This window comes from Atta cephalotes (assembly GCF_000143395.1).
Source record: "Atta cephalotes unplaced genomic scaffold scaffold00001, whole genome shotgun sequence".
NCBI lineage: Eukaryota > Metazoa > Arthropoda > Insecta > Hymenoptera > Formicidae > Atta > Atta cephalotes.
Window position 1 is genome coordinate 12,928,679 of NW_012130065.1, and position 20,426 is coordinate 12,949,104.

General features: G+C 29.9%; 2 protein-coding genes across 2 annotated transcripts in view; one reads left to right on the forward strand and one right to left on the reverse strand.

Annotated features, from left to right (window-relative positions):
• Window positions 1-3,951, reverse strand: part of LOC105618817 (cytochrome P450 6k1-like) — a 6,101-nt gene extending 2,150 nt beyond the window's left edge. Inside the window, exons 1-3 of the mRNA XM_012200350.1 lie at window positions 3,312-3,951; window positions 2,518-2,742; window positions 2,034-2,311 (exon numbers count right to left, since the gene is read on the reverse strand). Of these exons, the coding sequence (XP_012055740.1) occupies window positions 2,034-2,311; window positions 2,518-2,742; window positions 3,312-3,951 (1,143 nt within the window). The remainder of the gene's footprint in view (window positions 1-2,033; window positions 2,312-2,517; window positions 2,743-3,311) is intronic.
• Window positions 3,952-7,383: 3,432 nt separating this feature from the next.
• On the forward strand, window positions 7,384-16,522 carry LOC105627320 (RNA exonuclease 1 homolog). Its single transcript, XM_012208609.1, has 9 exons — window positions 7,384-7,483; window positions 8,696-10,395; window positions 10,755-11,157; window positions 12,398-12,567; window positions 14,778-15,239; window positions 15,438-15,735; window positions 15,814-15,976; window positions 16,078-16,337; window positions 16,437-16,522. The coding sequence occupies exons 1-9, from the start codon at window positions 7,384-7,386 to the stop codon at window positions 16,520-16,522; spliced, it is 3,642 nt and encodes a 1,213-aa protein (XP_012063999.1).
• Window positions 16,523-20,426: the final 3,904 nt, after the last annotated feature.

Below are 20,426 nucleotides of genomic sequence, written 5' to 3' on the forward strand. Positions count from 1 at the left end.
CGTACGACGACGACGACGTTACGTTACGTACGTACCGGTACCCGTACCGTACCGTAACGTAACGAACGTACGTACGTACTACTACTACGTACGTACTACTCTCCTCTCTCTCTCTCTCTCTCTCTCTCTCTCTCTCTCTCTCTCTCTCTCTTTCAGAGAGATAATATTGAAGATTGAGATTGAAGATTGAAATTTGATCAATGAAGACAAAAAAATTTTAATTCCTATTGTTTTGATTGGTCAAATTTTAATCTTTCAATCTTCAATGCGTAGTCTGATTCCGACCTAAGTCTATCTCTCTCTCTCTTTTTGAGGCTCCCTAAAGCTATGGTCAAAGTCTCGCTACAAATGCTTTGAAATATTTGATGGACCAATTAGAAGAAAGAAACAACAACTAATCAATTAAAAAATTCTTCAAAGTGTTTGCAGCATCGCGTATCCTAATTCGTACTTGTGAATTCAAACTAATCATGTTTTAATTGCTCGGCGAGCAGACCTAGAAATTCTAGAGTGCGTTCCGATATTCACTGCCAATGCTGAAAATTTATAGCGCAAATAACGTATTCTGTTATAGTTTAAGCACTGATAATGATATTGGAACGAATCCCTCGTCACTTTTGTCGATTTGAACGCGCCCAACGCTGTGCAATGCTGTGTGAATTCTAGGTTTCACGGTGCACATGATGCATCATTTATTTTTGTTTAACATTTGATAAATAACAAGAATAAATAATGCAGCATTTGCATCATACGTGAAACCGAATGCAGCCCTATATAAGATTAGGCATTTTAGCATTAATTAAGTTGCTTAGCTGACATTCTGATTTAACGATAAAATATTTCGTTTATCCTTAAAATTCTGAGTGGTTGCCACGATTATATTGAATCGTAACATCATAAGTGAAAAATGATATGTTATTTTTATTACATTTATAAATAAAAACAATTTCAATAAAACGAAATGATGAGATCGCTTTAAAACAATTGTAAAAATAGGTAAAAAATCGAAGCTATATATCTCCCGCCCTCTTACAGTCGTAAGTAGTCGTAAATGGCATATGTAAAAATAGGCTACACATGCGTATTGAGTAAACGCATTAATTCTCATGCCGTCACAATTATTTACTGACTGTCAGGAGGATAAGTACAACTTCGACCCATTTTTACAATTGTTTTAAAGAGATCTCATCATTTCGTTTTATTCTAATTGTTTTTATTTACAAATAATATATAACAAAAATTAACAAGTCATTTTTCGCTTACGTCACGATTCAGTATGGCCGCAGCGACTACTCACGAGCCTTGTAATTCTCCAAATTACTTATTTGAATGTACATTATTTATCTCTACAATTATTATATTATATATTATACTACAAACTTTTAAGTTAAAAATTTAAAGTATCATGAACAAATGCAATATCTTACTTTGAGATGGACGGATTGATGTCAATATTTAATATTTCATGTCAGTATGTGCCAGAATAAAATATATTTCGTAAATTATTGGTTTTTTTAATATCTCTATTTTAGCACTTTTGTATGCAGAATTAGAAAGACTGTATCGTGAATCAAGAAAAACTGTATTGTATAAAAAAATCATATAATTTCATTAAAAAAATAAGGAAATTAAAATGGGACACACCTATACATATAAGGATGTCAAAGGAACATACCTAATAAACGAGAATGGACTAAAATGAATTGAAATTTTTAATCTGAATACGCATATTTTGAATGCGCATTTTTTTTGAATCTAAAAACCTTTTTTGGATTCAATTGAATTCAATTAGATTGAAAAACTGATGTATTTCCTAATATCCAGAATTTTGAATTAAGCAAGTATTCATGATCCACTTTTAAAAACTAAACTTACATTTTTAAAGATATAAAAAATATACTTTATATAAATGAATAAAAAGGTATTGGGCACTGAACAGACTTAGATTTTCAAAAGTATACATTCGCGATGAATTGAATCTTTTTCAATTGATTTTCGTTTACTGAATATATAAAGCTTGTATATGCAGTTACCTCATAATCCCTTGTAGTTATTCTGTCAGTAATAGGTAAAGGAGGATGTAATCTCAGTGATTCAATTACAACAGAGTCCAAGAAAGATAATCCATTGATCAGATCCATAGTCAATTCTTTTCCCGATAACTGCGTCTGTATCTCATTGTATATAGTGTCTTGATGTTCTGGATGATGCCCCAAATCATGCAGAACATAAGCTATCGCAATCGCGGTAGTCTCGAACCCAGCGAGATATAAACTGGAGGGCTGCGCCACTAAATTATCTCCTTCAAACTCTACGACAGATAATTAAATGATTAATTAATACTAAGAAATTTTACGATTCTGTCCATTATTCTTCTTTTTTGCGGTAATTTATCGTAAGTTCGACACATAGCAGAAATATGTTAAAATTTATAATATTAATAACAGAATAGACCATGTAGATGTAAATGTTAACGACGTGATAGTTGTTACTTTATAAGTCAAATGCAATTTTTACTGTAAATGGGATTTTGTTTTCCATTTTTGAGCGCCAACATGGAATCTATCATATCTCCTCTTTTAAATCCCAGCCTTTCTCTGGTGTTCATGGAGTCCCAGAAAATATTGCGAAAATAATTCGCAGGTTTTTTAATGAACGGTACTACTAAAAAATCCCAATCAGGTAAGAAGAACTGAATAATGAATATAATTCCGCGCATAAAACCTCTGAAGACTGTTACACCTGCAAATATATAACATCGTAATTTATATAATGCATATAATTATATATGTATATGTATTTGATAAATGAAATTCACATTCTTTTCTTTTGTACATAAGAAGAATAAACAATTTTTTGATTCCCAGCAGATTATATCCTGATAAAAAAAATTCTTATAATATTGCATAATATTTTTAACATTTAATAATATTTGTAAGAATTTGTTACAAAAATATTTTAAATCTATGAACATTTCTGAAAAAAAATCTTAAACTCTTTTTAAATTTTATGAGCTTTCTTCAAAAATTGTAGAATAAGAAATCTTATAAAAATTCTCAGAATTCACATGTATATACAGTGTAAAAATTCTAAAAAATGTAGACTTTCTCTGCACTTCTGAAAAGAGTTTTAATTCTTATAATATTCGAGAAATTTTTCAATAAGTTATAAAATGTAGAAATTATGAAAAATTATGAAATTTATATAAAAATTATGAAAAATTATGAAGGAAATTTCAGAAAAATGTTCACCAATTAATATACAAAAGCTGAATGTTTTACGGAGCCAATAAAATCAGTGCAAGATCTTACCGGTTTTACAAAAAGCGGTCTCGTTATCGTCGAAAGAGTTTATGTTAATACCAAATGTCAGGGAAGCCAAAACATCGGTGATGTAACGACTACTGATATCCTTCACCTCGTACTCACTCCAGCCATCCTCGTTCGTCGGCAAGTTCTCGATGAAGTTCAACATGGACTTCCCGTTCTCTATCATCAGCGGTATCATGTTTTTCAGTTTTTGTCCAGTTAAAACTGGAGTTAGTTTATTTCTGACATATTTCCATCTAGGCTGAGGCATGGATAAGATGCTGTCCAGGCCTATCGGATCCATCTGACTGCCTGAACCAAATCGCCGATTCGGGAAGTTGTCAAAATCCTTGATCATTATCTGTTTGATCAGATCGTGATCCCGCAAGATCAATAGTGGTTTATGGAAGATATAAAAACCGATGTAAGGATCATCTGGATCGGCACTATTGTATATTTCGCGTATCTTATCACCCGGCGATTTCTTCAGCATGATGCAGTCCTTGAAATTACCAAAGAACAAATGTGTCGGAGGACTTTTCACCCCGCGTCTATTCCAATAGGACAGCTTGTACTTGGCATACGCGTAGAAGAGGCTGAAAGAGATTATCAGCGCGGATGTGTAATAAATCAGACAATCCATTGTGTCGATGAAATATTGTGATATCTGCTGATTTATACGTTTTTCCTCCAATATGTTTTTCTCCTACTATACCTCAAGGTTTCATCTGACACATAACAAGAAAATTGCGTTTTTTATCACTCGAATAATTTGCGTAATATGTAATTATATTTATAGATATTGACGTCTAAATACAATGTATTGGCAGAACGGAAACACTTGACATTTTCTTAGAATTATAAGCGACTTAGTTACGAGCCTTGTGATTCTGCTTAGAATTTAGGTATTAATTAGGATATATCACTTCATACTGGAGCAATATTGGAGTAGTTCTTTAAGCGAAGAGACACATATATTAGTAACTTCAGAGCGATGTTAAACGAGGAAAAAATGTATACGGGCAGGCGAAATTAAATTCGGATCCATAAATCATAAATCGATCGCTCATCAATCAGAGCGTGATCAATCCACTCCACTTCTCATGTCCCTCGACAATTATAAAATAGCTATTTCATAATCTGATAGCTAGCTGTCAGATTAGCCAATTAATTGTATCAGAAAATGATCTTCAAAATCAAAACATTTCACATAATCAAAAGTATGTCTCAACAAAATCACGCAAATTTATAATATTTATGATGCATTGATAATTATTACATATATTTATTTTTAATGATTTCGAATGACGTAATAATAACGACACGCAGGCATCAATTATGTATACAGAGTGCCCCAAAATTCGCGTGCGCATATGCGTATTTACACCTTTATTTTAAACAATTTTCTCCAAAATTGTTAATGAAAGAAAATGTTTCAGATAAAAGTAGAATGGATTCGAGGGGAACGTTTTTTCTAGGCGGAAGAGTTAAAAAAAAACAGAGGTCATCTCCATTGCACTTTCTAAAATAGAATTATATAATTTCTTTAATATTATAATATGATTCCTCTAATTATTTTGAATATAAAAATATTAAAATAAAGATAGGAAAAAGACAAAATACTTTATGAGATATATTTTATTCTGATAAATTTTTATATGAAGCATAAAATATCTTATAAATTTTCAATATTAAATAAAAATGGATCGAAAAATGTTCAACATAGATAAGTGAAGAAAGCCATATTTAGTTAAGACTTAATGCCTAATAATAAATTTTTATGTGAATTTTTAGAATTTTTAATTCAAACAAACTGTATGCTGCGCGGTTATATTTATGGTCTTAAAACAAAGCTGAATCTATGTAATCTTCATTCTCATGGAGTATATAATGTCACAAATTAAATTGACAGGTACTTATTAACAACAGTAATATTAAATTAGTTTCACTGGTGATACTACGCACTTTAATTTTGTTCTAAAGTTGTATAGACTGACAAATAAATTGCGTAGTTTACTTATACTGAAAATTGTAAAAATGTATACAAAAGTTTATAACAGATTAAAAGTTTATTAAGCACTATAAAACTAGAATGAATATATGCAAAGCGATAAAAGTTCTAAAGAGGTAAAATATTGAAAACAAGATATTTGAGAAAAAAATATTTTACATAAAAGTTGTAAAATTTCAATAAATGCAAATAGTGTAGTTTGTATTTGACCTTGAGAGCAAATATGGAGGAGTTTTTTTCAAAGTCAAAATTAAAATTTTAATTAACGAAATAAATCTCTCTTTTTCTATTTAATATTCTTGTAGCCAACATCAAAGTTTTTTTAAAATATTAGAATGAAATTTTTTTTTTGATTAATTCAGTGAATGAGAATAAAAGATTAAAATGGAGATTTAAATTGGAGAAATTCTCTCCAAGAAATATCCTAAGGATTGTTATTTTAAATATTTTCAAGGATAGTTATTTTAAACATTTTTAAAAACGTTTAAACATTTAAAATAACGAAAAAAGTTCCCCTTTTTTTCATTAAAAAAAACATTAATTCAAACATTAAAAAAAGTTTGTTTAATACTAAAAAAACTTTTTTTTATTTCAAGGAAATATTTTTTTAATGTTAAAAAAATGCTTTTTTAAGATTTGACGAAAATGTTTTTGTAATGATAAAAATAACGTTTAAAATAAAAAAAGTCCCCTTTTTTCATTAAAAAAAAATTTATTCAAATGTTTAAAAAAACGTTTTTTTTAATATTAAAATTATATGAACAAAATTAGAAAAAATATTGTACAACGCAGAATCTTTTTTTTAATTTATTATTTTTTATCGACAGTACTTAATAACCTTAGACAATTAATTTTATTAATTAATTATAATTTTTAATTATATCTTTTTTATTTACCTTGTACACATTAATATAATAATATTGTATACATTAATTATATATATTAATATATTAATATAATAACATTTTAGAGAATGTCACACTTTAGTAACAAAGTAAGCAAATTGATAAAAGAATAACATATTTTTAAGTAAAATTGATTGATTATAATAAACAACAGATTAACATTTATAAGAAATATACTTGAATAATATTGACTAGTTTTTATAACACAATTCAATTGAATAATAATTATAATGAATGAATAATAAATATTTATATTAATAATATATGAATAATATGAATAATAATATATATATATATATATATAATTAATTATATATAAATAATATATATAAATAATACATATATATATATATATATATATATATATATAATTAATTACAACTTATAAAATATATTATTTAAATAATATTATCCATTAATTACAAATTTATAAGATATACGACTTAAATTAATAAAATGGAATTCCGTTCAAAAACAAAAGGCGAGCATAAAAGATTTATCTATATATAAGCTATCAAAATTAATTAAGACAAATTTACAGAAAAATTGCTTACCTTACCTATGCATATCAGCAAACCTTGTCATTCCGAGATATAAGTATCAAAGAAAATATGGGCTTTTAGTTTCCTTAATATTTGTCTATTTATTCTTATAAGAACTCTTTATTCCATAGATAGTTATGATATGAAATTGAATTTCCCAATTTTGTTAACTTAACTTTCCGAACAAGTATTTTAATTTCAATGCGATTCAGAGGACAACTTGACCAAATTTGACTCGTCGACAGTTCAAAACGGAATCCAAGAACGAGGTCGCTACGCTGCTACGCTATGTGCGCAGCAGGTGGCGCCCTCTCGCATGCGTCGAATACGATACTACCGAACGGCGGTGTGTAGAACTCGTAGAACCATAACCTCCGATCCAGGCGGATTTCAATTGATTTCGATAGGGACTCATTGCATTTAATTTCTTCTTAATTTCGGCGATCGACGTACAAAAATCTCTTCGTGCGAGAGTAGCGTGAATATCACTTTATCGAGCATGTCGCACGTACTGTCGTTCAGCACGTTGCGTTAATTGCGTACAATTGCACCGTGAGAAGGACGACGACGTACACGAAGAATGGCCTCCCCGAAGCGTGGAGTGCGATGAATCAGTTATGTTGCCCTCAACCGGTTACTTCAAAACGATAAATTGCCCGTTTTATGACGGCGGTTCGTGTGATCGGCCCTATTGCCACTTCAAACACGCCAAGCGAGGTAAGACCGTGCGATTTCGTGGTCTTCCTCGAGGTACACGACTCCGAGGTCTTCTGACGTAATTTAATGCGCGAGAGGATCTTCATTTCAATTGAATTTTAAGAAAAACTGCGTGTTAATTGTTTTATTCTTATTCTCCTCGCACGTTGCTAAGTCGCAATCATTTAGGCCTGGTTCTATCAATATAAAATTGACTTTAATTTTGTTTCAATTTATTTTTTATTATTTTTTCCTAATTTAAAGAATGATTTTTATTTTTCTAAAAATTAGAAAAAGATAAACAATAAATTAAACCAAGAGTTAATATTACATTAAAGTTAATATTACATTAGTAGAGTGAAATCAAATCTTATGAGATTTTGACTTTGCAATAAATTCTTTGTTTGCTTCCTTTGTTCACTGTACTAGAGAAGACAAAGAATCATAGAAAACTAAATAAATTAGGTACAATATCTTTTTATTAAAGATTATTATAAAATAATTTAATCTTTAATGTTATAATAATGATCATGTTAGTATCACATTTTTACAATATTTTTCATTATTTGTTAATTATTTTATAATTATTTTATAATATGTCTAATTTGAAGGTTAAACATTAATAAATTTTCAGTAAATTTAAACTTGTGGCCTGATATACTAAGGTCCGATTGTTTCACCTTTTGTTAAATTTTACCTGTTGAGCAAAATTAGTCAATCACATGCGGATTGCCAGATTTACCTAACAGGTAAAATTTACCAAAAGGTGGAACAATCAACTCTAAATGTTTAAAAAAAGGAAGTTTAAAATAATTTGCAAGATTAAATATGCAATATATTTTTTAAATTAATGATTTAAATATTTTGAGAAATTATACAAGCTGGCTCATTAAGTAACAGTTAATCGCTTATAGATAAAAGATACACTCTTTTTTGCAAAAAATGTTACAAAATAATTTAATCCTTAATAATAGTTTAATCTTTATATTTTTATAGTTTTATTAATTGTTTTATATGTTTAATTTGAAGATTAGATTGAATATGGACTGATAGTCTAATTTTAGACTATCTAAAATTTAAAAAAAAAAGTTTAGAATAATTTGTTAAATATGCAAGAAGTTTATAAAGTTAAGAGATTGAATTTTTTTTGAGAAATTATTTACAAACCGGTTCATTAAATAACAATCAATGTGAATGAATAAAGATACAATGAGATATTTTTATTTTATGTAGAAGATGCAGGAAGTACAGCAGGAGTGGCTGGAGTGGTGGAGACCCAGACAGTGGGTCAAATACAGGAGAACAAATCTGCTGATGTTATGACTTCAACTCCTGACATGCTGCAACATCTAGTGACGGAAGCTGTAAAGAAAGTGCTTGCAGATCAAGAAGTTACTGATACAGAGAAGGTTTCGCAAAACATTGTCTCGCAAGTAGTGGAAGGTCTTAAGCCGACATTATCTTCTAGCTCCACTGTCTGTATGCACAATGCTACGCCAATTATAGGAAAGCATGTCGCGATGCCCACACCTATTACAAAACCAGTTGCTTGTGTCTATAATCCGACGCCAATAGCGGAACTGAAGAAACGGCATATACCTGTGGTCTCGTATATGCCGACCAGGGAGAGTAGAGTGGCTGTGAAACGTAAATTCTCACCAGAAAGAATTAAACCATGGCCGAGTGTTCAGGAATCGAGCAATCCTCAAGTTACGCCTGAAGTTATATATAAACCCACTGCAATAATGAATACAACCGATCAGGATGTTGTACAAAATTATGTACCGACAGTTAAATTGGATACATCTTTATCGAATTCGTATGACGATAGTAATTCGAATGATTATCAACCTAAATTTAAGGAAGTATATTATCCGAAATCTAAAAAGAGAAGGGAGGAATACGTTCCTAGAAAAATCAAAGCACCATTACAGACAGTTCAGCAGTTAAACAACACCACTTTAAATCAATTTGAGTCTGATTTTGATATGATAGATGAGATCATTACTTCCAATCACGCATCCACTTCTGTAATGCTAGAACAAGCGAAAGCGTCAGCCAGCGAGGATTCTCAGGATTATTCCTTGGACATTGAGCCTAGATTCTCCGATGACGAACCTATAGAAGATATGTCTACGGACGAACATAAAGCGAACGTAAAAAAATCTGAGCAAACGGAAGATGTAAATGAGAAGGAGAAGGAGAATTTACAACATGTAGGAATTGATACAGATAAACAAATTAGCAATAAAGATAATAAAATACATAGCAATCATTATGATGAAAAAATGGGTGATATACAAAATAGCGATAGATCTAAACAATATAAAGAGAGTGATTCGAGAAAATTATCGGATAAAAGAGACACTGCAAAGCAGGATACTGATAAAGAAAAAGAAAAACATAAGAGTCATAATAAAAATAAAGAAAGAGATAAAAGAGATCATCATAGTTCTGAGAAGAAAGATAAGGAAAGATCTAGAGATAAATCAAATTCTAAAGATAAGCACCGCTCCTCGTCTAGCAGAGACAAAGATAGGAAAAGAAGTAGCCGCGATAGTAAAGACTCTTTGCATGGAAGTAGAGAGCACTCGAACTCGCGAAGGCATCGACACACCTCTCCGAAAAAAGACCGAAATGATCATCACAAATCTAGCCGACGCAACAAATATAAATCAAGTTCGAATTCATCCAGTTCTAAGTCAAATAAGCACACTTCGAGCAGAAATGACAAAAAGCATGACTCGGAATCAAGTCGGAAATCCAGTGACTCTCCCAGAAAATCTAGCAAGCATAAAGAAAGTAGTAGCGAAAGAAATTCGTCTGATAGATCTGATAGTTTTGTAGACAGTAATCATTCTTTCGTTGATGAAATTTTGGAATTATCAGATTCTGATCATGATGTACAAGAAGAGTGCCTAAGAATTTTTGAGGTAAATAATAAATAAATATAAATGTAATCGTAAATAATTTTCTTTAGAAGTTCATTTATCCTTTTATTTTTTATAATTATAAAAATAGTTATAAAATTAATTTATAATTTATTGTTTATTATAAAAATAATTATTTTATTAATTATAAAAATAGTTTATTTTTTGCCGATATATGTAATGTTACTTCATTCTTGTATTTTAATTAAAATTCTTGCATTTTAATATAAATTTTAATTAGAGATACTTAAAATTTCCTTAATTTATCTAATGAAAAATAAAAATTTATTAATAAAAGTAATAATTTTAGTACTTATGTAATGTATCATCGGTTATATTGTATATATTTATTCATTTCTCAGGAATATCAAGCTTCAGACTATCCAAAACTAGTATCAGTTAAAAAATCTGTGAAAGATGACACTGAGAATATGGAAGAAATTATAGAAGAACGAAAGAAAAGAGTTGCTCATCCTTCAGCGGCCACAAGTGTCACTCGGCAGATAGGTCCTAGTCAATTACCAAAAAAACATACAAATCCGTATCAGAAAATGTGTGAGCGATGGCATTTGATGAAAAAAGCAGCGGCTGAAAAGGCCGCAGAAAAGGCGACAGAGAAAGCGGCAACTGACATGAAGACTCAAACAATATCTACGTTAATAGATCGATCTTCAAGTAGTACCACACAACGTGTTTCAGTGCATAAAGAACATGTTGAATCTAACTCATCGATAAGTAATAATGACATGCTACCGAATACGAATGGCAAGTTGGATATATGCAAAATTATTGTGTTATTTGGTTAAATATCTAATTAAACTGGTGTCAGATTTTGTGATTCGTCATTTGTCGTTCGTAATATAGTTCTATAATATAGTTCTATGATTAGAGTTGAATTTCTAGATTATTATTTGACCTCATAATTCTTTTACTCTTATCTTCATTCATTGATCTTCAATTTTTCTAGTTACCTTAATAATTACAAAACTAATACAGGATCGAATTCGATATGCCAATTACGAGTTAATCACTCTTACATGCATTATTTCAATGTAATTTTATATAGTTGTCATGAATGGATTTAGTCGTAGTGATTTGATTTCGCACTTTTTAATTTTATAAAAAATAAATCTGCATGAACAATTCTTTTAAAAAATTTAGGATCAGAATATTTTATGTTGAATCTAAAAGTCAGATTATATTAAATTTAAAAATCTTGATATAGTGATTACAAACAAGAGCTGCTTATTGCTGCTGCTGCTCCAATTGAGATTAAATATCAGAATTGAAGCAAAAAAGTGATTTTTCAAATATTAAATGTTTGTATTTAATGATTTTACATCTAGTAATTTTATTATAATGATATAATATATTTTATAATATAATTTTTCCTTATGTATACAGGATGAATCTTGGATATTCCAACATTTTATCATGGGAAATGAACTGATTGCAATCTAGAGTAAAAAAATATTCATCCTCCATCGGAAAACATCCATTAAGATTCATCCATATATATGTATACATAATAATAAAGCTTGTATTAGCCTATCGATTCTATAGGCTGATCCGACTACCGATTCATAATCAACCAATCACAATAAATCAACCTCAATGTTATTGGTCCATTATGTTTCGATAGTTTAATAACTTCAAACCGTTATTATACTAATGATTGTGATTGATGATTATTTTTCAACCACTTAGAGCTGTTAGAGCAAAGCAATCGACTGCTTTGTTCTAATCGAATTAAAAAGTAATCGCCAATCGCTAATCACAATCACGCAATTGTTAATGCGATTTAAAATTGCCGAAATGAGAATCAAACAAAGTCTTTTGTTTTAGAGATAGACAACTTTATTATTCGTGAATTATCCAGCACTCGACAAATTACTATAAGTAAAAATGACGAATTTGACAAATCTGTCCATACTATTTGTTAATTTTATGGAATCGCAAATCACGAATAATAAATCACTTAGTGCTAACGTTATATGTATTACAGGTCGCGTTCGAATCGCTCATGTTCCATATGCGAAATCTCTTGCGATGGAAAAAAAAAAGGTCATAATGACAGCAGCGAAGGTGCTCTGCGCGGATACTAAAGTAGTAGACAACAAAACAATAGCGCAAACTACGAAGGGCGGTGTACGCGTTGCTCATATACCGCAAGTGGTAAGTTTAATTGTAAAACTTATTAATTGTGATACAACTTAGAATTATACCAATGTAAATTAACTTTAATCTTAATTTAATTTATTCTTTCATCTTTTTCTTATTTTTAGAACTAGACAAAGTAAAAAATAAGTTAAACTAAATATAAAGTAACTTAAGTGGATACTAGAGTGACGACATTATTGATAAAGCCGTACAAAAATTTCTGAATTGATTGAACGGAATAAAAAATTTTTTTACAGGATTAAAATAGACATAAAATTAAAAAGTGGGGCAGTGTAACTTAAATCTATTCTACAAAATCTATTCTGCGCTTTTTGTTTTCTTGTTTTTTATATCTTGCTTTTTTTTCCTCTTTGTAATTTTTATTGACAATTGTATTTCTTGTCACGTTTTTCTTGTTTCTTCCGAAGTTCATTGATTTTTATCTCGAGCGACAGAAGACAGAAAACGGAATAATAAAAAAGACATGATGTAAAAAAAAGCAAGAAGCAAGAAACAGAAAACAAAAAGTTCTACGTTGTAGAACAGGTTTTACATTTTTCAACTGATAGAGCTGTTATCATAGATGTTTCTTTAATACAAAAGTTTTATAACTTATATGGACAAAATGCTGCATCAACATTGCATTATTTGTCGAATTAATTGAATGAATTGAGTTTATGGAAATTAAGAAAGTTTAAAAAAAAGGATTTATACTAATTTACAACTTACGTATATGTATGCTTAGCAAAGATTCAGAATGATAAATAGCAATAATTGTGTCTAGCAGTATATGTATTTATGTCGAATTTTATATTTAAGATTGTCTTAAGTACAGTCTTAAGATGTCATAAATCCAATCAAAGAACTTTTTTATTAGCATCTTAAGACATTATTTAAGATATTATATATCTTAAAATAAGGTTTATAAATATCGGCCCAAATCTTGGATGAAATGGCTTTATAATATGTTAGGTAAGGACAGATGTATGCATTTGAGTGCAACAAAGCGATGTAATGTACGAAATGAATTAAAAATATTACTATTGTCGACATTTTTTTAGAATTAAAAAAGTTTGTATCGACATCTAAATTCGTCACTCCAGCATCTCCTTAAATAGAGATTAAAGTTAATTTACATTAATATAGAAATGAACATTAGGATAGTAATATTCATAGTCGATTCTTATATTTAAGACCTTAACTTAACCGAGAGTGATCGCATACCGATCATTTTGCCGCATTTCTTTCGTTTTCTATTTATATTTTTCAATTTATTGATACTATTATATTTTTACCTTTACGTAAATGTTTGTTAATGTTTTTTTGTATAGTATACGAAAATAGATGACATAAACATGCTTATATCTACTTAAAATTTGATATATTTGTAATGGTCGATGTAAAAGACCATAGCGCGCGCACTTACGTTAGTCTTCTTTTGTTTCTTTTATTGGCTCTCATACCCAGTTCGGCCGCGACCTAGCCATAAATTAGTTCGAAAATGCAGATAATATTAGGAAAAAGTTCGTGGCGTTTTTTTAATGCCATCTAACGGGAAAAATGCCACGAACTTTTTCCCATACTTAATAAATCAAAAAAAGGAAACAATCACGAAAAAGATAGCTTGACAAGACAAAAATTAGGGATGATGCAACATTCAAACGGAACACGCCCGTCTCGGTACGTAATAGTACGTATAAACTCACTTACGTAAGTGTAATTAGTATTTGTAGTCTCATTTTCTTATTAATTACTTATAATAATTATAATCATATAATCATCATATAATACATGTATTCTAGTTATAACACATATAACTATGTGCGAAAATATATTTCAGTCAAAATGACCGGGACGCGTCTACTAACGTTAGTTTTGAGACGCGCCTACTCCCGGGTTAAATAGAATCTAAAGATGTCATGAACTAATTAGATTAATATTATGATTGATAATCATAGTCGGTTTTTAAGACCGTCTTAAGTAATATCTTAAGTCACTAATGCGGTCTTCTGGTTGGTTCATGACATCTTAAGACTGTATTTAATACTGTCTTAAATATAAGATCCGACTATGAATACTGGCCTATATTCATCTGTTTTTTGTCATACGATAAGCTTTTCAAGCCTATTTGTTGACTGCAGGACAAAGAGATTCTGTCTGTTCTGCAGCCAATTAATACGTTTGTAAAAGTTGTAAAAGTTTGTCGTAAAATTCTATTTACGCAGGTGCCTCAACTCATGCGTCCAGAACCGCTGCAAGTCGCTACTCAAAAATTCCCCTTAAATGTTCGTCAGTATTATATTAATGTAATGCACGATATATGCGTGCAAATTTATACGAATGGGGATGATGCAGCGCAACGAGCCGTTAGAGAAGAATTCGCGTGTCACGAGAGATGCAAGGCACTCGCGGTATATAAAAATTCATGCATGTTGGCGGCTCATAGATTAAGAAAGGAAGTAGATCAAAACCAGTCGAACGAAAAATTCGTTAATTTAAGCGGTATGATGTCTCACGAAGCTGTTCTTGTTGGCAAGTCAAAAGGTTCTTGGAGTGTAATTAAAAGCAAAAAGAGTATGATAGATTTTAAAGGACCAGCACTCTATAACATGCTTAAGAAATGGATTATGTCGGAACAGCAGCTTAGAGATAACGGATTTCCGCGTAAACACCCAGATGATACAAAGGTTAGAAAACAATACAGATAAAATATATAATTGAAGAAATTATTATTATATACATTTGTTCAAATTATTACAGATGAAGGAAATAAAATAAACGATAATAGATATAAAGTAATAATAAATATAAAATGTTGAAATATTCTGTTTGCACGAAACATTTATCAAACATTTATTAATAAAGTACGTTTTTATATTTTGTAGGGACGAGCGAAGATGTATGTAACAAATTCGCGGAACCAAACCGTTTTGTCAAAAGTGCCTAATGAGAGAATATGTAGCCGGTGTGGCCAAGTGTATATGATAAATAAACAAGGCTTTGCTGTACGACAACAAAATTGTATATATCATTGGGGCAGAAAGTTTTCAGTTAGAGGCGAAGGTAAATATAGTTGTTGTCAGCAATATGGTTCTGCTCTTGGTTGTTGCGACGCAAAGACGCACGTGTGGGATTATACAGATTATGAGAATCTTCGTGGTTATGTTACGACTTTATCGAAAGGTAAGGTATTTTCAGATTCTCTTGCACTTTTCCCATACATGTATTCAAATATATTAATTTCTTTTTCCGTGTGCAAAGATGTTCCTATAGATGAGCAAGGTGTTTACGCACTCGATTGTGAAATGTGCTATACCACACAAGGCTTAGAACTAACCAGAGTGACGATTGTTGACGAAGATTGTAAAGTAATATACGAAACGTTAGTCAAACCGCAAAATCCAATAATTGATTACAATACGAGGTAAATTGTAAAAATTATAAGAGACCCAACTTATTGGACATATTAGAATATAAGTCGACAAATTATTGATTTATGTATACGATAATAATTTGCTATAATAGGTTTTCAGGAATTACGGAAGAAGATATGAAGGATGTGACGACGAATATTTTAGATGTACAAGCTACGCTTCTCACGATGTTCTCGGATAAAACAATCTTGGTAGGTCACAGTCTTGAAAGTGATTTCAAAGCTTTAAAATTATTACACGATACCGTCGTGGATACCAGCATCATGTTCCCGCATAGAAATGGATATCCGCAAAAAAGGGCATTGAAAAATCTCTGTTCCGAATATCTTAGAAAAATCATACAAAATGATGGTGAGTTTATAATTTTTTGTATGAGAAGGGTAAAAGATTAAGTGTCTATAAATGACACATAATAATTAAAATAATATTTAATAATGATTTATATTCCAGTTGGTGGTCATGACAGTAAAGAAGATGCCATCGCTTGCATGGAATTAATTCGTTGGAAAGTGAAGGAAGAAGCGAAATTACAGTGAAACTGTGCTCACACTTTTTTAGGAACAAACGTTATCACGATTGTTGTATACTAATTACAACTTACAACTCGTTTTTCGATAATAAATGATATTATCGAGGAAATACTGTTAAAGACAATTTGATCAAATTATTTTGGGATTGAGTAGTTCCGCGAATAATTAGACAGAATATAAGCATTATTAATTTGTCCATCTGATTTTATTAATATTTGAATAATTAACTTATACGTATTTAATTTATGATTTATTATTTTTCATAAGTAAGCACATCTATATTTATGACATAATATTCGTGCAAAATTAATTTTTTACCTTATTAGTTATTAGTTTTTTCTGTTTGGATAATCGAATAGCAAGTGCAGTTTAAAATCGAATTCTTATTGCGTCATACACACAAATATGTGTACACACACATCTACGATATGCATCTAGAATGCGTAGAATGAAAAATAATAAATTAGTAAGCTAATTATTCAAATGTCACCAAAATTTTTACAGGTTGGTCTTTAATGGTATCTTGTTGCAGGCCAGTACTGTTGTGCATACATACTTTACTGCCTACATACTGCGCACTTTTTATATACTGTATTATATCTTCTTGTGTATAAATATGTAATATACACTCATTGACCTCGACTTAGGATTTCTTTTTAAACTAAATGGATTCATCTAGCTAATAAAATTATATCTACGACATAAATTCTTATCAAATTTATTAAAGCATTAAGTCAAATGAGAAAATCTCAGTGCGGAGAATTTGACATGCATCGCGACATTTTAATTAATATTTTTATATCCCGTTACATTATCGCTTATTTATATTTTATATATTTTATAGTATTAAAAAGATGAGATACGTTGCACCTATTTATTTACTGATTCAACCTTATAGCATAGACATATTTCAAAGAACAATAATAAATTAACAACTTATTAATGATATTGTATGGTTATAAAACAAATAATAATTAGATAAATATATTTATTTTTATACTGCAATTGAGTTTATGCATTACCGAAAGATGCATTTATCCCTTAAAGTATTGAAAAAAGTAAGAATTACATTTATGTGTGCATATAAAAAGTTTATGAGTATGTGTACATAATTATTATTAGACATTTTGAATTCTAAAGTGAAATCTAATTCTGACGAGATCGCCTGTTTTAGGGCTTGCGCACAATATATTGAATATTAGGAACAGAAATCTTAATATTTATTCCTATTCCTAATATTTTCTTCATTGTGTGTAGGGCTATATGGATAAATACAACACATCGACCAGAGAGAAATCTGATGCTTGGTCTACAACTTTGCTTTTAAAAAGTATTAACATATTTCTCTGATGTGTAATTTATACATATATGTTTATCTTTTTCTTTCTAAAATAATAAAAGTTGTAGCAAATAAGTTATTAGAATGCACATCTGAAATTTGTGACAAATTGTCGAAAAAACATTCCTTGCAAAAAGTATGTATTTTTTAATATAATAATAATAATATCAATTGATATAATTGTTGACTATCTTATCGACTATCGGTAATTATAAAAATATACAATTCAGAGTTGTGTGTTTACCCGTATAATATATAATAATAAATTAATCTATATATATATAATATCAACTATGTTTTATGTATCATCCATGTAAACAATATATAGATTATCGAAGCTTATGTTTTTCAGTGTTCGGGGAGATGCTTTTCATTTGGTGACACAAGTATTGTTTTATTTTTATTACTCACTAAGAGAAAGAAATAGATATATTGTTTTATTTTTATTACTCACTAAAGAAAAAAATAGATATGCTTGTATCGATTTGTGTCACTAAATGAAAAGCATCCATTAGCGCTATATTAAAAACTGTTCGTGGAGCTGCAGATAGCGTTAAGAATAAACACAATCATGGCGTCATTAATGGTAATGTTTTGCGTCATAACTGCACTATCAACGCTATTTCTTTCGAGATAGTATGTTAGTTGTTAGCTCATTTGCAAACTTTGTGAACAGACTGAATATCTATATAATAAAAGAGAATGGATTGAAATTTATTCAGATTTTCAGAAGCAAATTTCAAATTAAATTTACAGACAGTAAATAGTTGGCACATGACAGTAAAAGGCACATGAAGTAAAAATAGACTACGCATGCATGAATAAACGCCGATAAACGCTTCACGTGCCTTTTACGACTATTTACTTAGGGGTGAAGCCGTGGACCCCCCAACAAACGAGAATGGATTGAAATAAATTGAAATGGATTCAGATTTTCAGAAATATTGATTCACGAATGTTAAAACGAATGCTTTTCAATCCTGAATGCATTTTTATTCATTTATAGGAATTGCATGAAGTTTATTTCTATGCCATTCAATCTAAAAATAATATTAGCTTTTTCTGCAAAACATTGTGAATACTATTCAATTCAAAATTTTGAATAGGAAATGCAGTTTTTCAATCTAATTGTATCCAATTAAATCTAATTGAATTCAATTGAATCTAATTAAATAAAAAAAAAGTATTCGCTATTTAAAATACAGATAGAAAAAGCATTCAGATAGAAAAAGCCATCCATTTTAATTCATTCTCATTTGTTGGGCCATTTCTATCTATTATTATCTCTATTATTTTATTTTATTCTCTTTATTTACAAATGCAAGAAACTTCAACGTGTCATTTCTTGCTTATAATGTCACGATCCTATATGGCAATACATAATTGGAAGTTCTAGAAATGAATAAAATAGCATCAAATAAAAACAAGATGATGCGCTACAAACTTTGCATATATTCTTATGTACTCTTTTTATAAATGTAAACCTCACAATTATAGATTTTAACATATATGCTCTTTCGATATCTAATTATATTACGCTTCATAATGTTGAAACTATAATGTAACATCGTAAAAAGAAAAGCCACAGATGGAACGTTTTTCCGTACATTTCATATATATTGTACACATTTTACAAAATTACATCTCGGTGAGATTTACGTCAAAATATTTCTCGATCACTATATGCCGCTCAACTAATTCGTGTATTTAACAGTTAATGACTTCAGCTGGACATTGGACAATTATCGCGCAATTATTATTGCGTTACGTTCTTTCTCATCGTGGAATTCGATTGATTAATACTTTGTAAGTGACTACAGTGCAAATATCGCCGGATATAATTTGCAACATTAATCGCTCACGATGCAAAGTGTTTAATTATTTCTCGTATTCCTTTTTAACATTTTAAAACATAGACCTAACGTAGATAGGAACTTTTATTTCCGAACTTTTACAAAAGTTTTAATACTGAAAGGTAATATTAATTACTTTTTTCAAATATTAAAAACACTGTTGTCCAGTGCTTTTAATTAGTGAAAATAAATAATTTTCAGCATTGGTCAGTATTAAATTGAACTTTTGTAAGGAAAACGCTCGATCTCCTCATTGAAGAATTATCCAGTTCTATTGTTCGCAAGAACACATGATGTGATCGCGGTATACAAAATATTTCTCCTTTCTCCTTCTGTCTGTGCTATTATTGTCTGCACATTCATCGTTCTAACTTATGCTGTTTACGGATAAAGTTTGAATGACTACTGTTCTTATAGATGTATCATGTACATCAAGACGAGGATTTAAAATCCGGCGAGTGCCAGTATTCTTCTTCTTCGATATATCCTTCTTTCCCTTTCAAAAGTTTTTTACAAATAGCGAGAGTAAAATGGTTTAAAATATATGTCGTTTTTTTGTCTCATTTTTATTTGCAAAAGTCGGTTCTGTACAGGGGGATCATATAAATTCCCGTCAGCTTTTTTACACATACAAAATACTTTACACATCCGCCCTCAGATTGCATATTTATTGTCTGCGTATTTTTATAGCACGTTTTTTCATGATACGATCGATTGT

Bases quoted from the DNA above. Each gene is read 5' to 3' on its own strand.
- LOC105627320 (XM_012208609.1), top strand. From the start codon at position 7,384: ATGTTGCCCTCAACCGGTTACTTCAAAACGATAAATTGCCCGTTTTAT. The intron at 12,568-14,777 runs GTAAGTTTAATT...CTATTTACGCAG, and splicing joins TTGCTCATATACCGCAAGTG to GTGCCTCAACTCATGCGTCC. The intron at 16,338-16,436 runs GTGAGTTTATAA...TTTATATTCCAG, and splicing joins AAAAATCATACAAAATGATG to TTGGTGGTCATGACAGTAAA.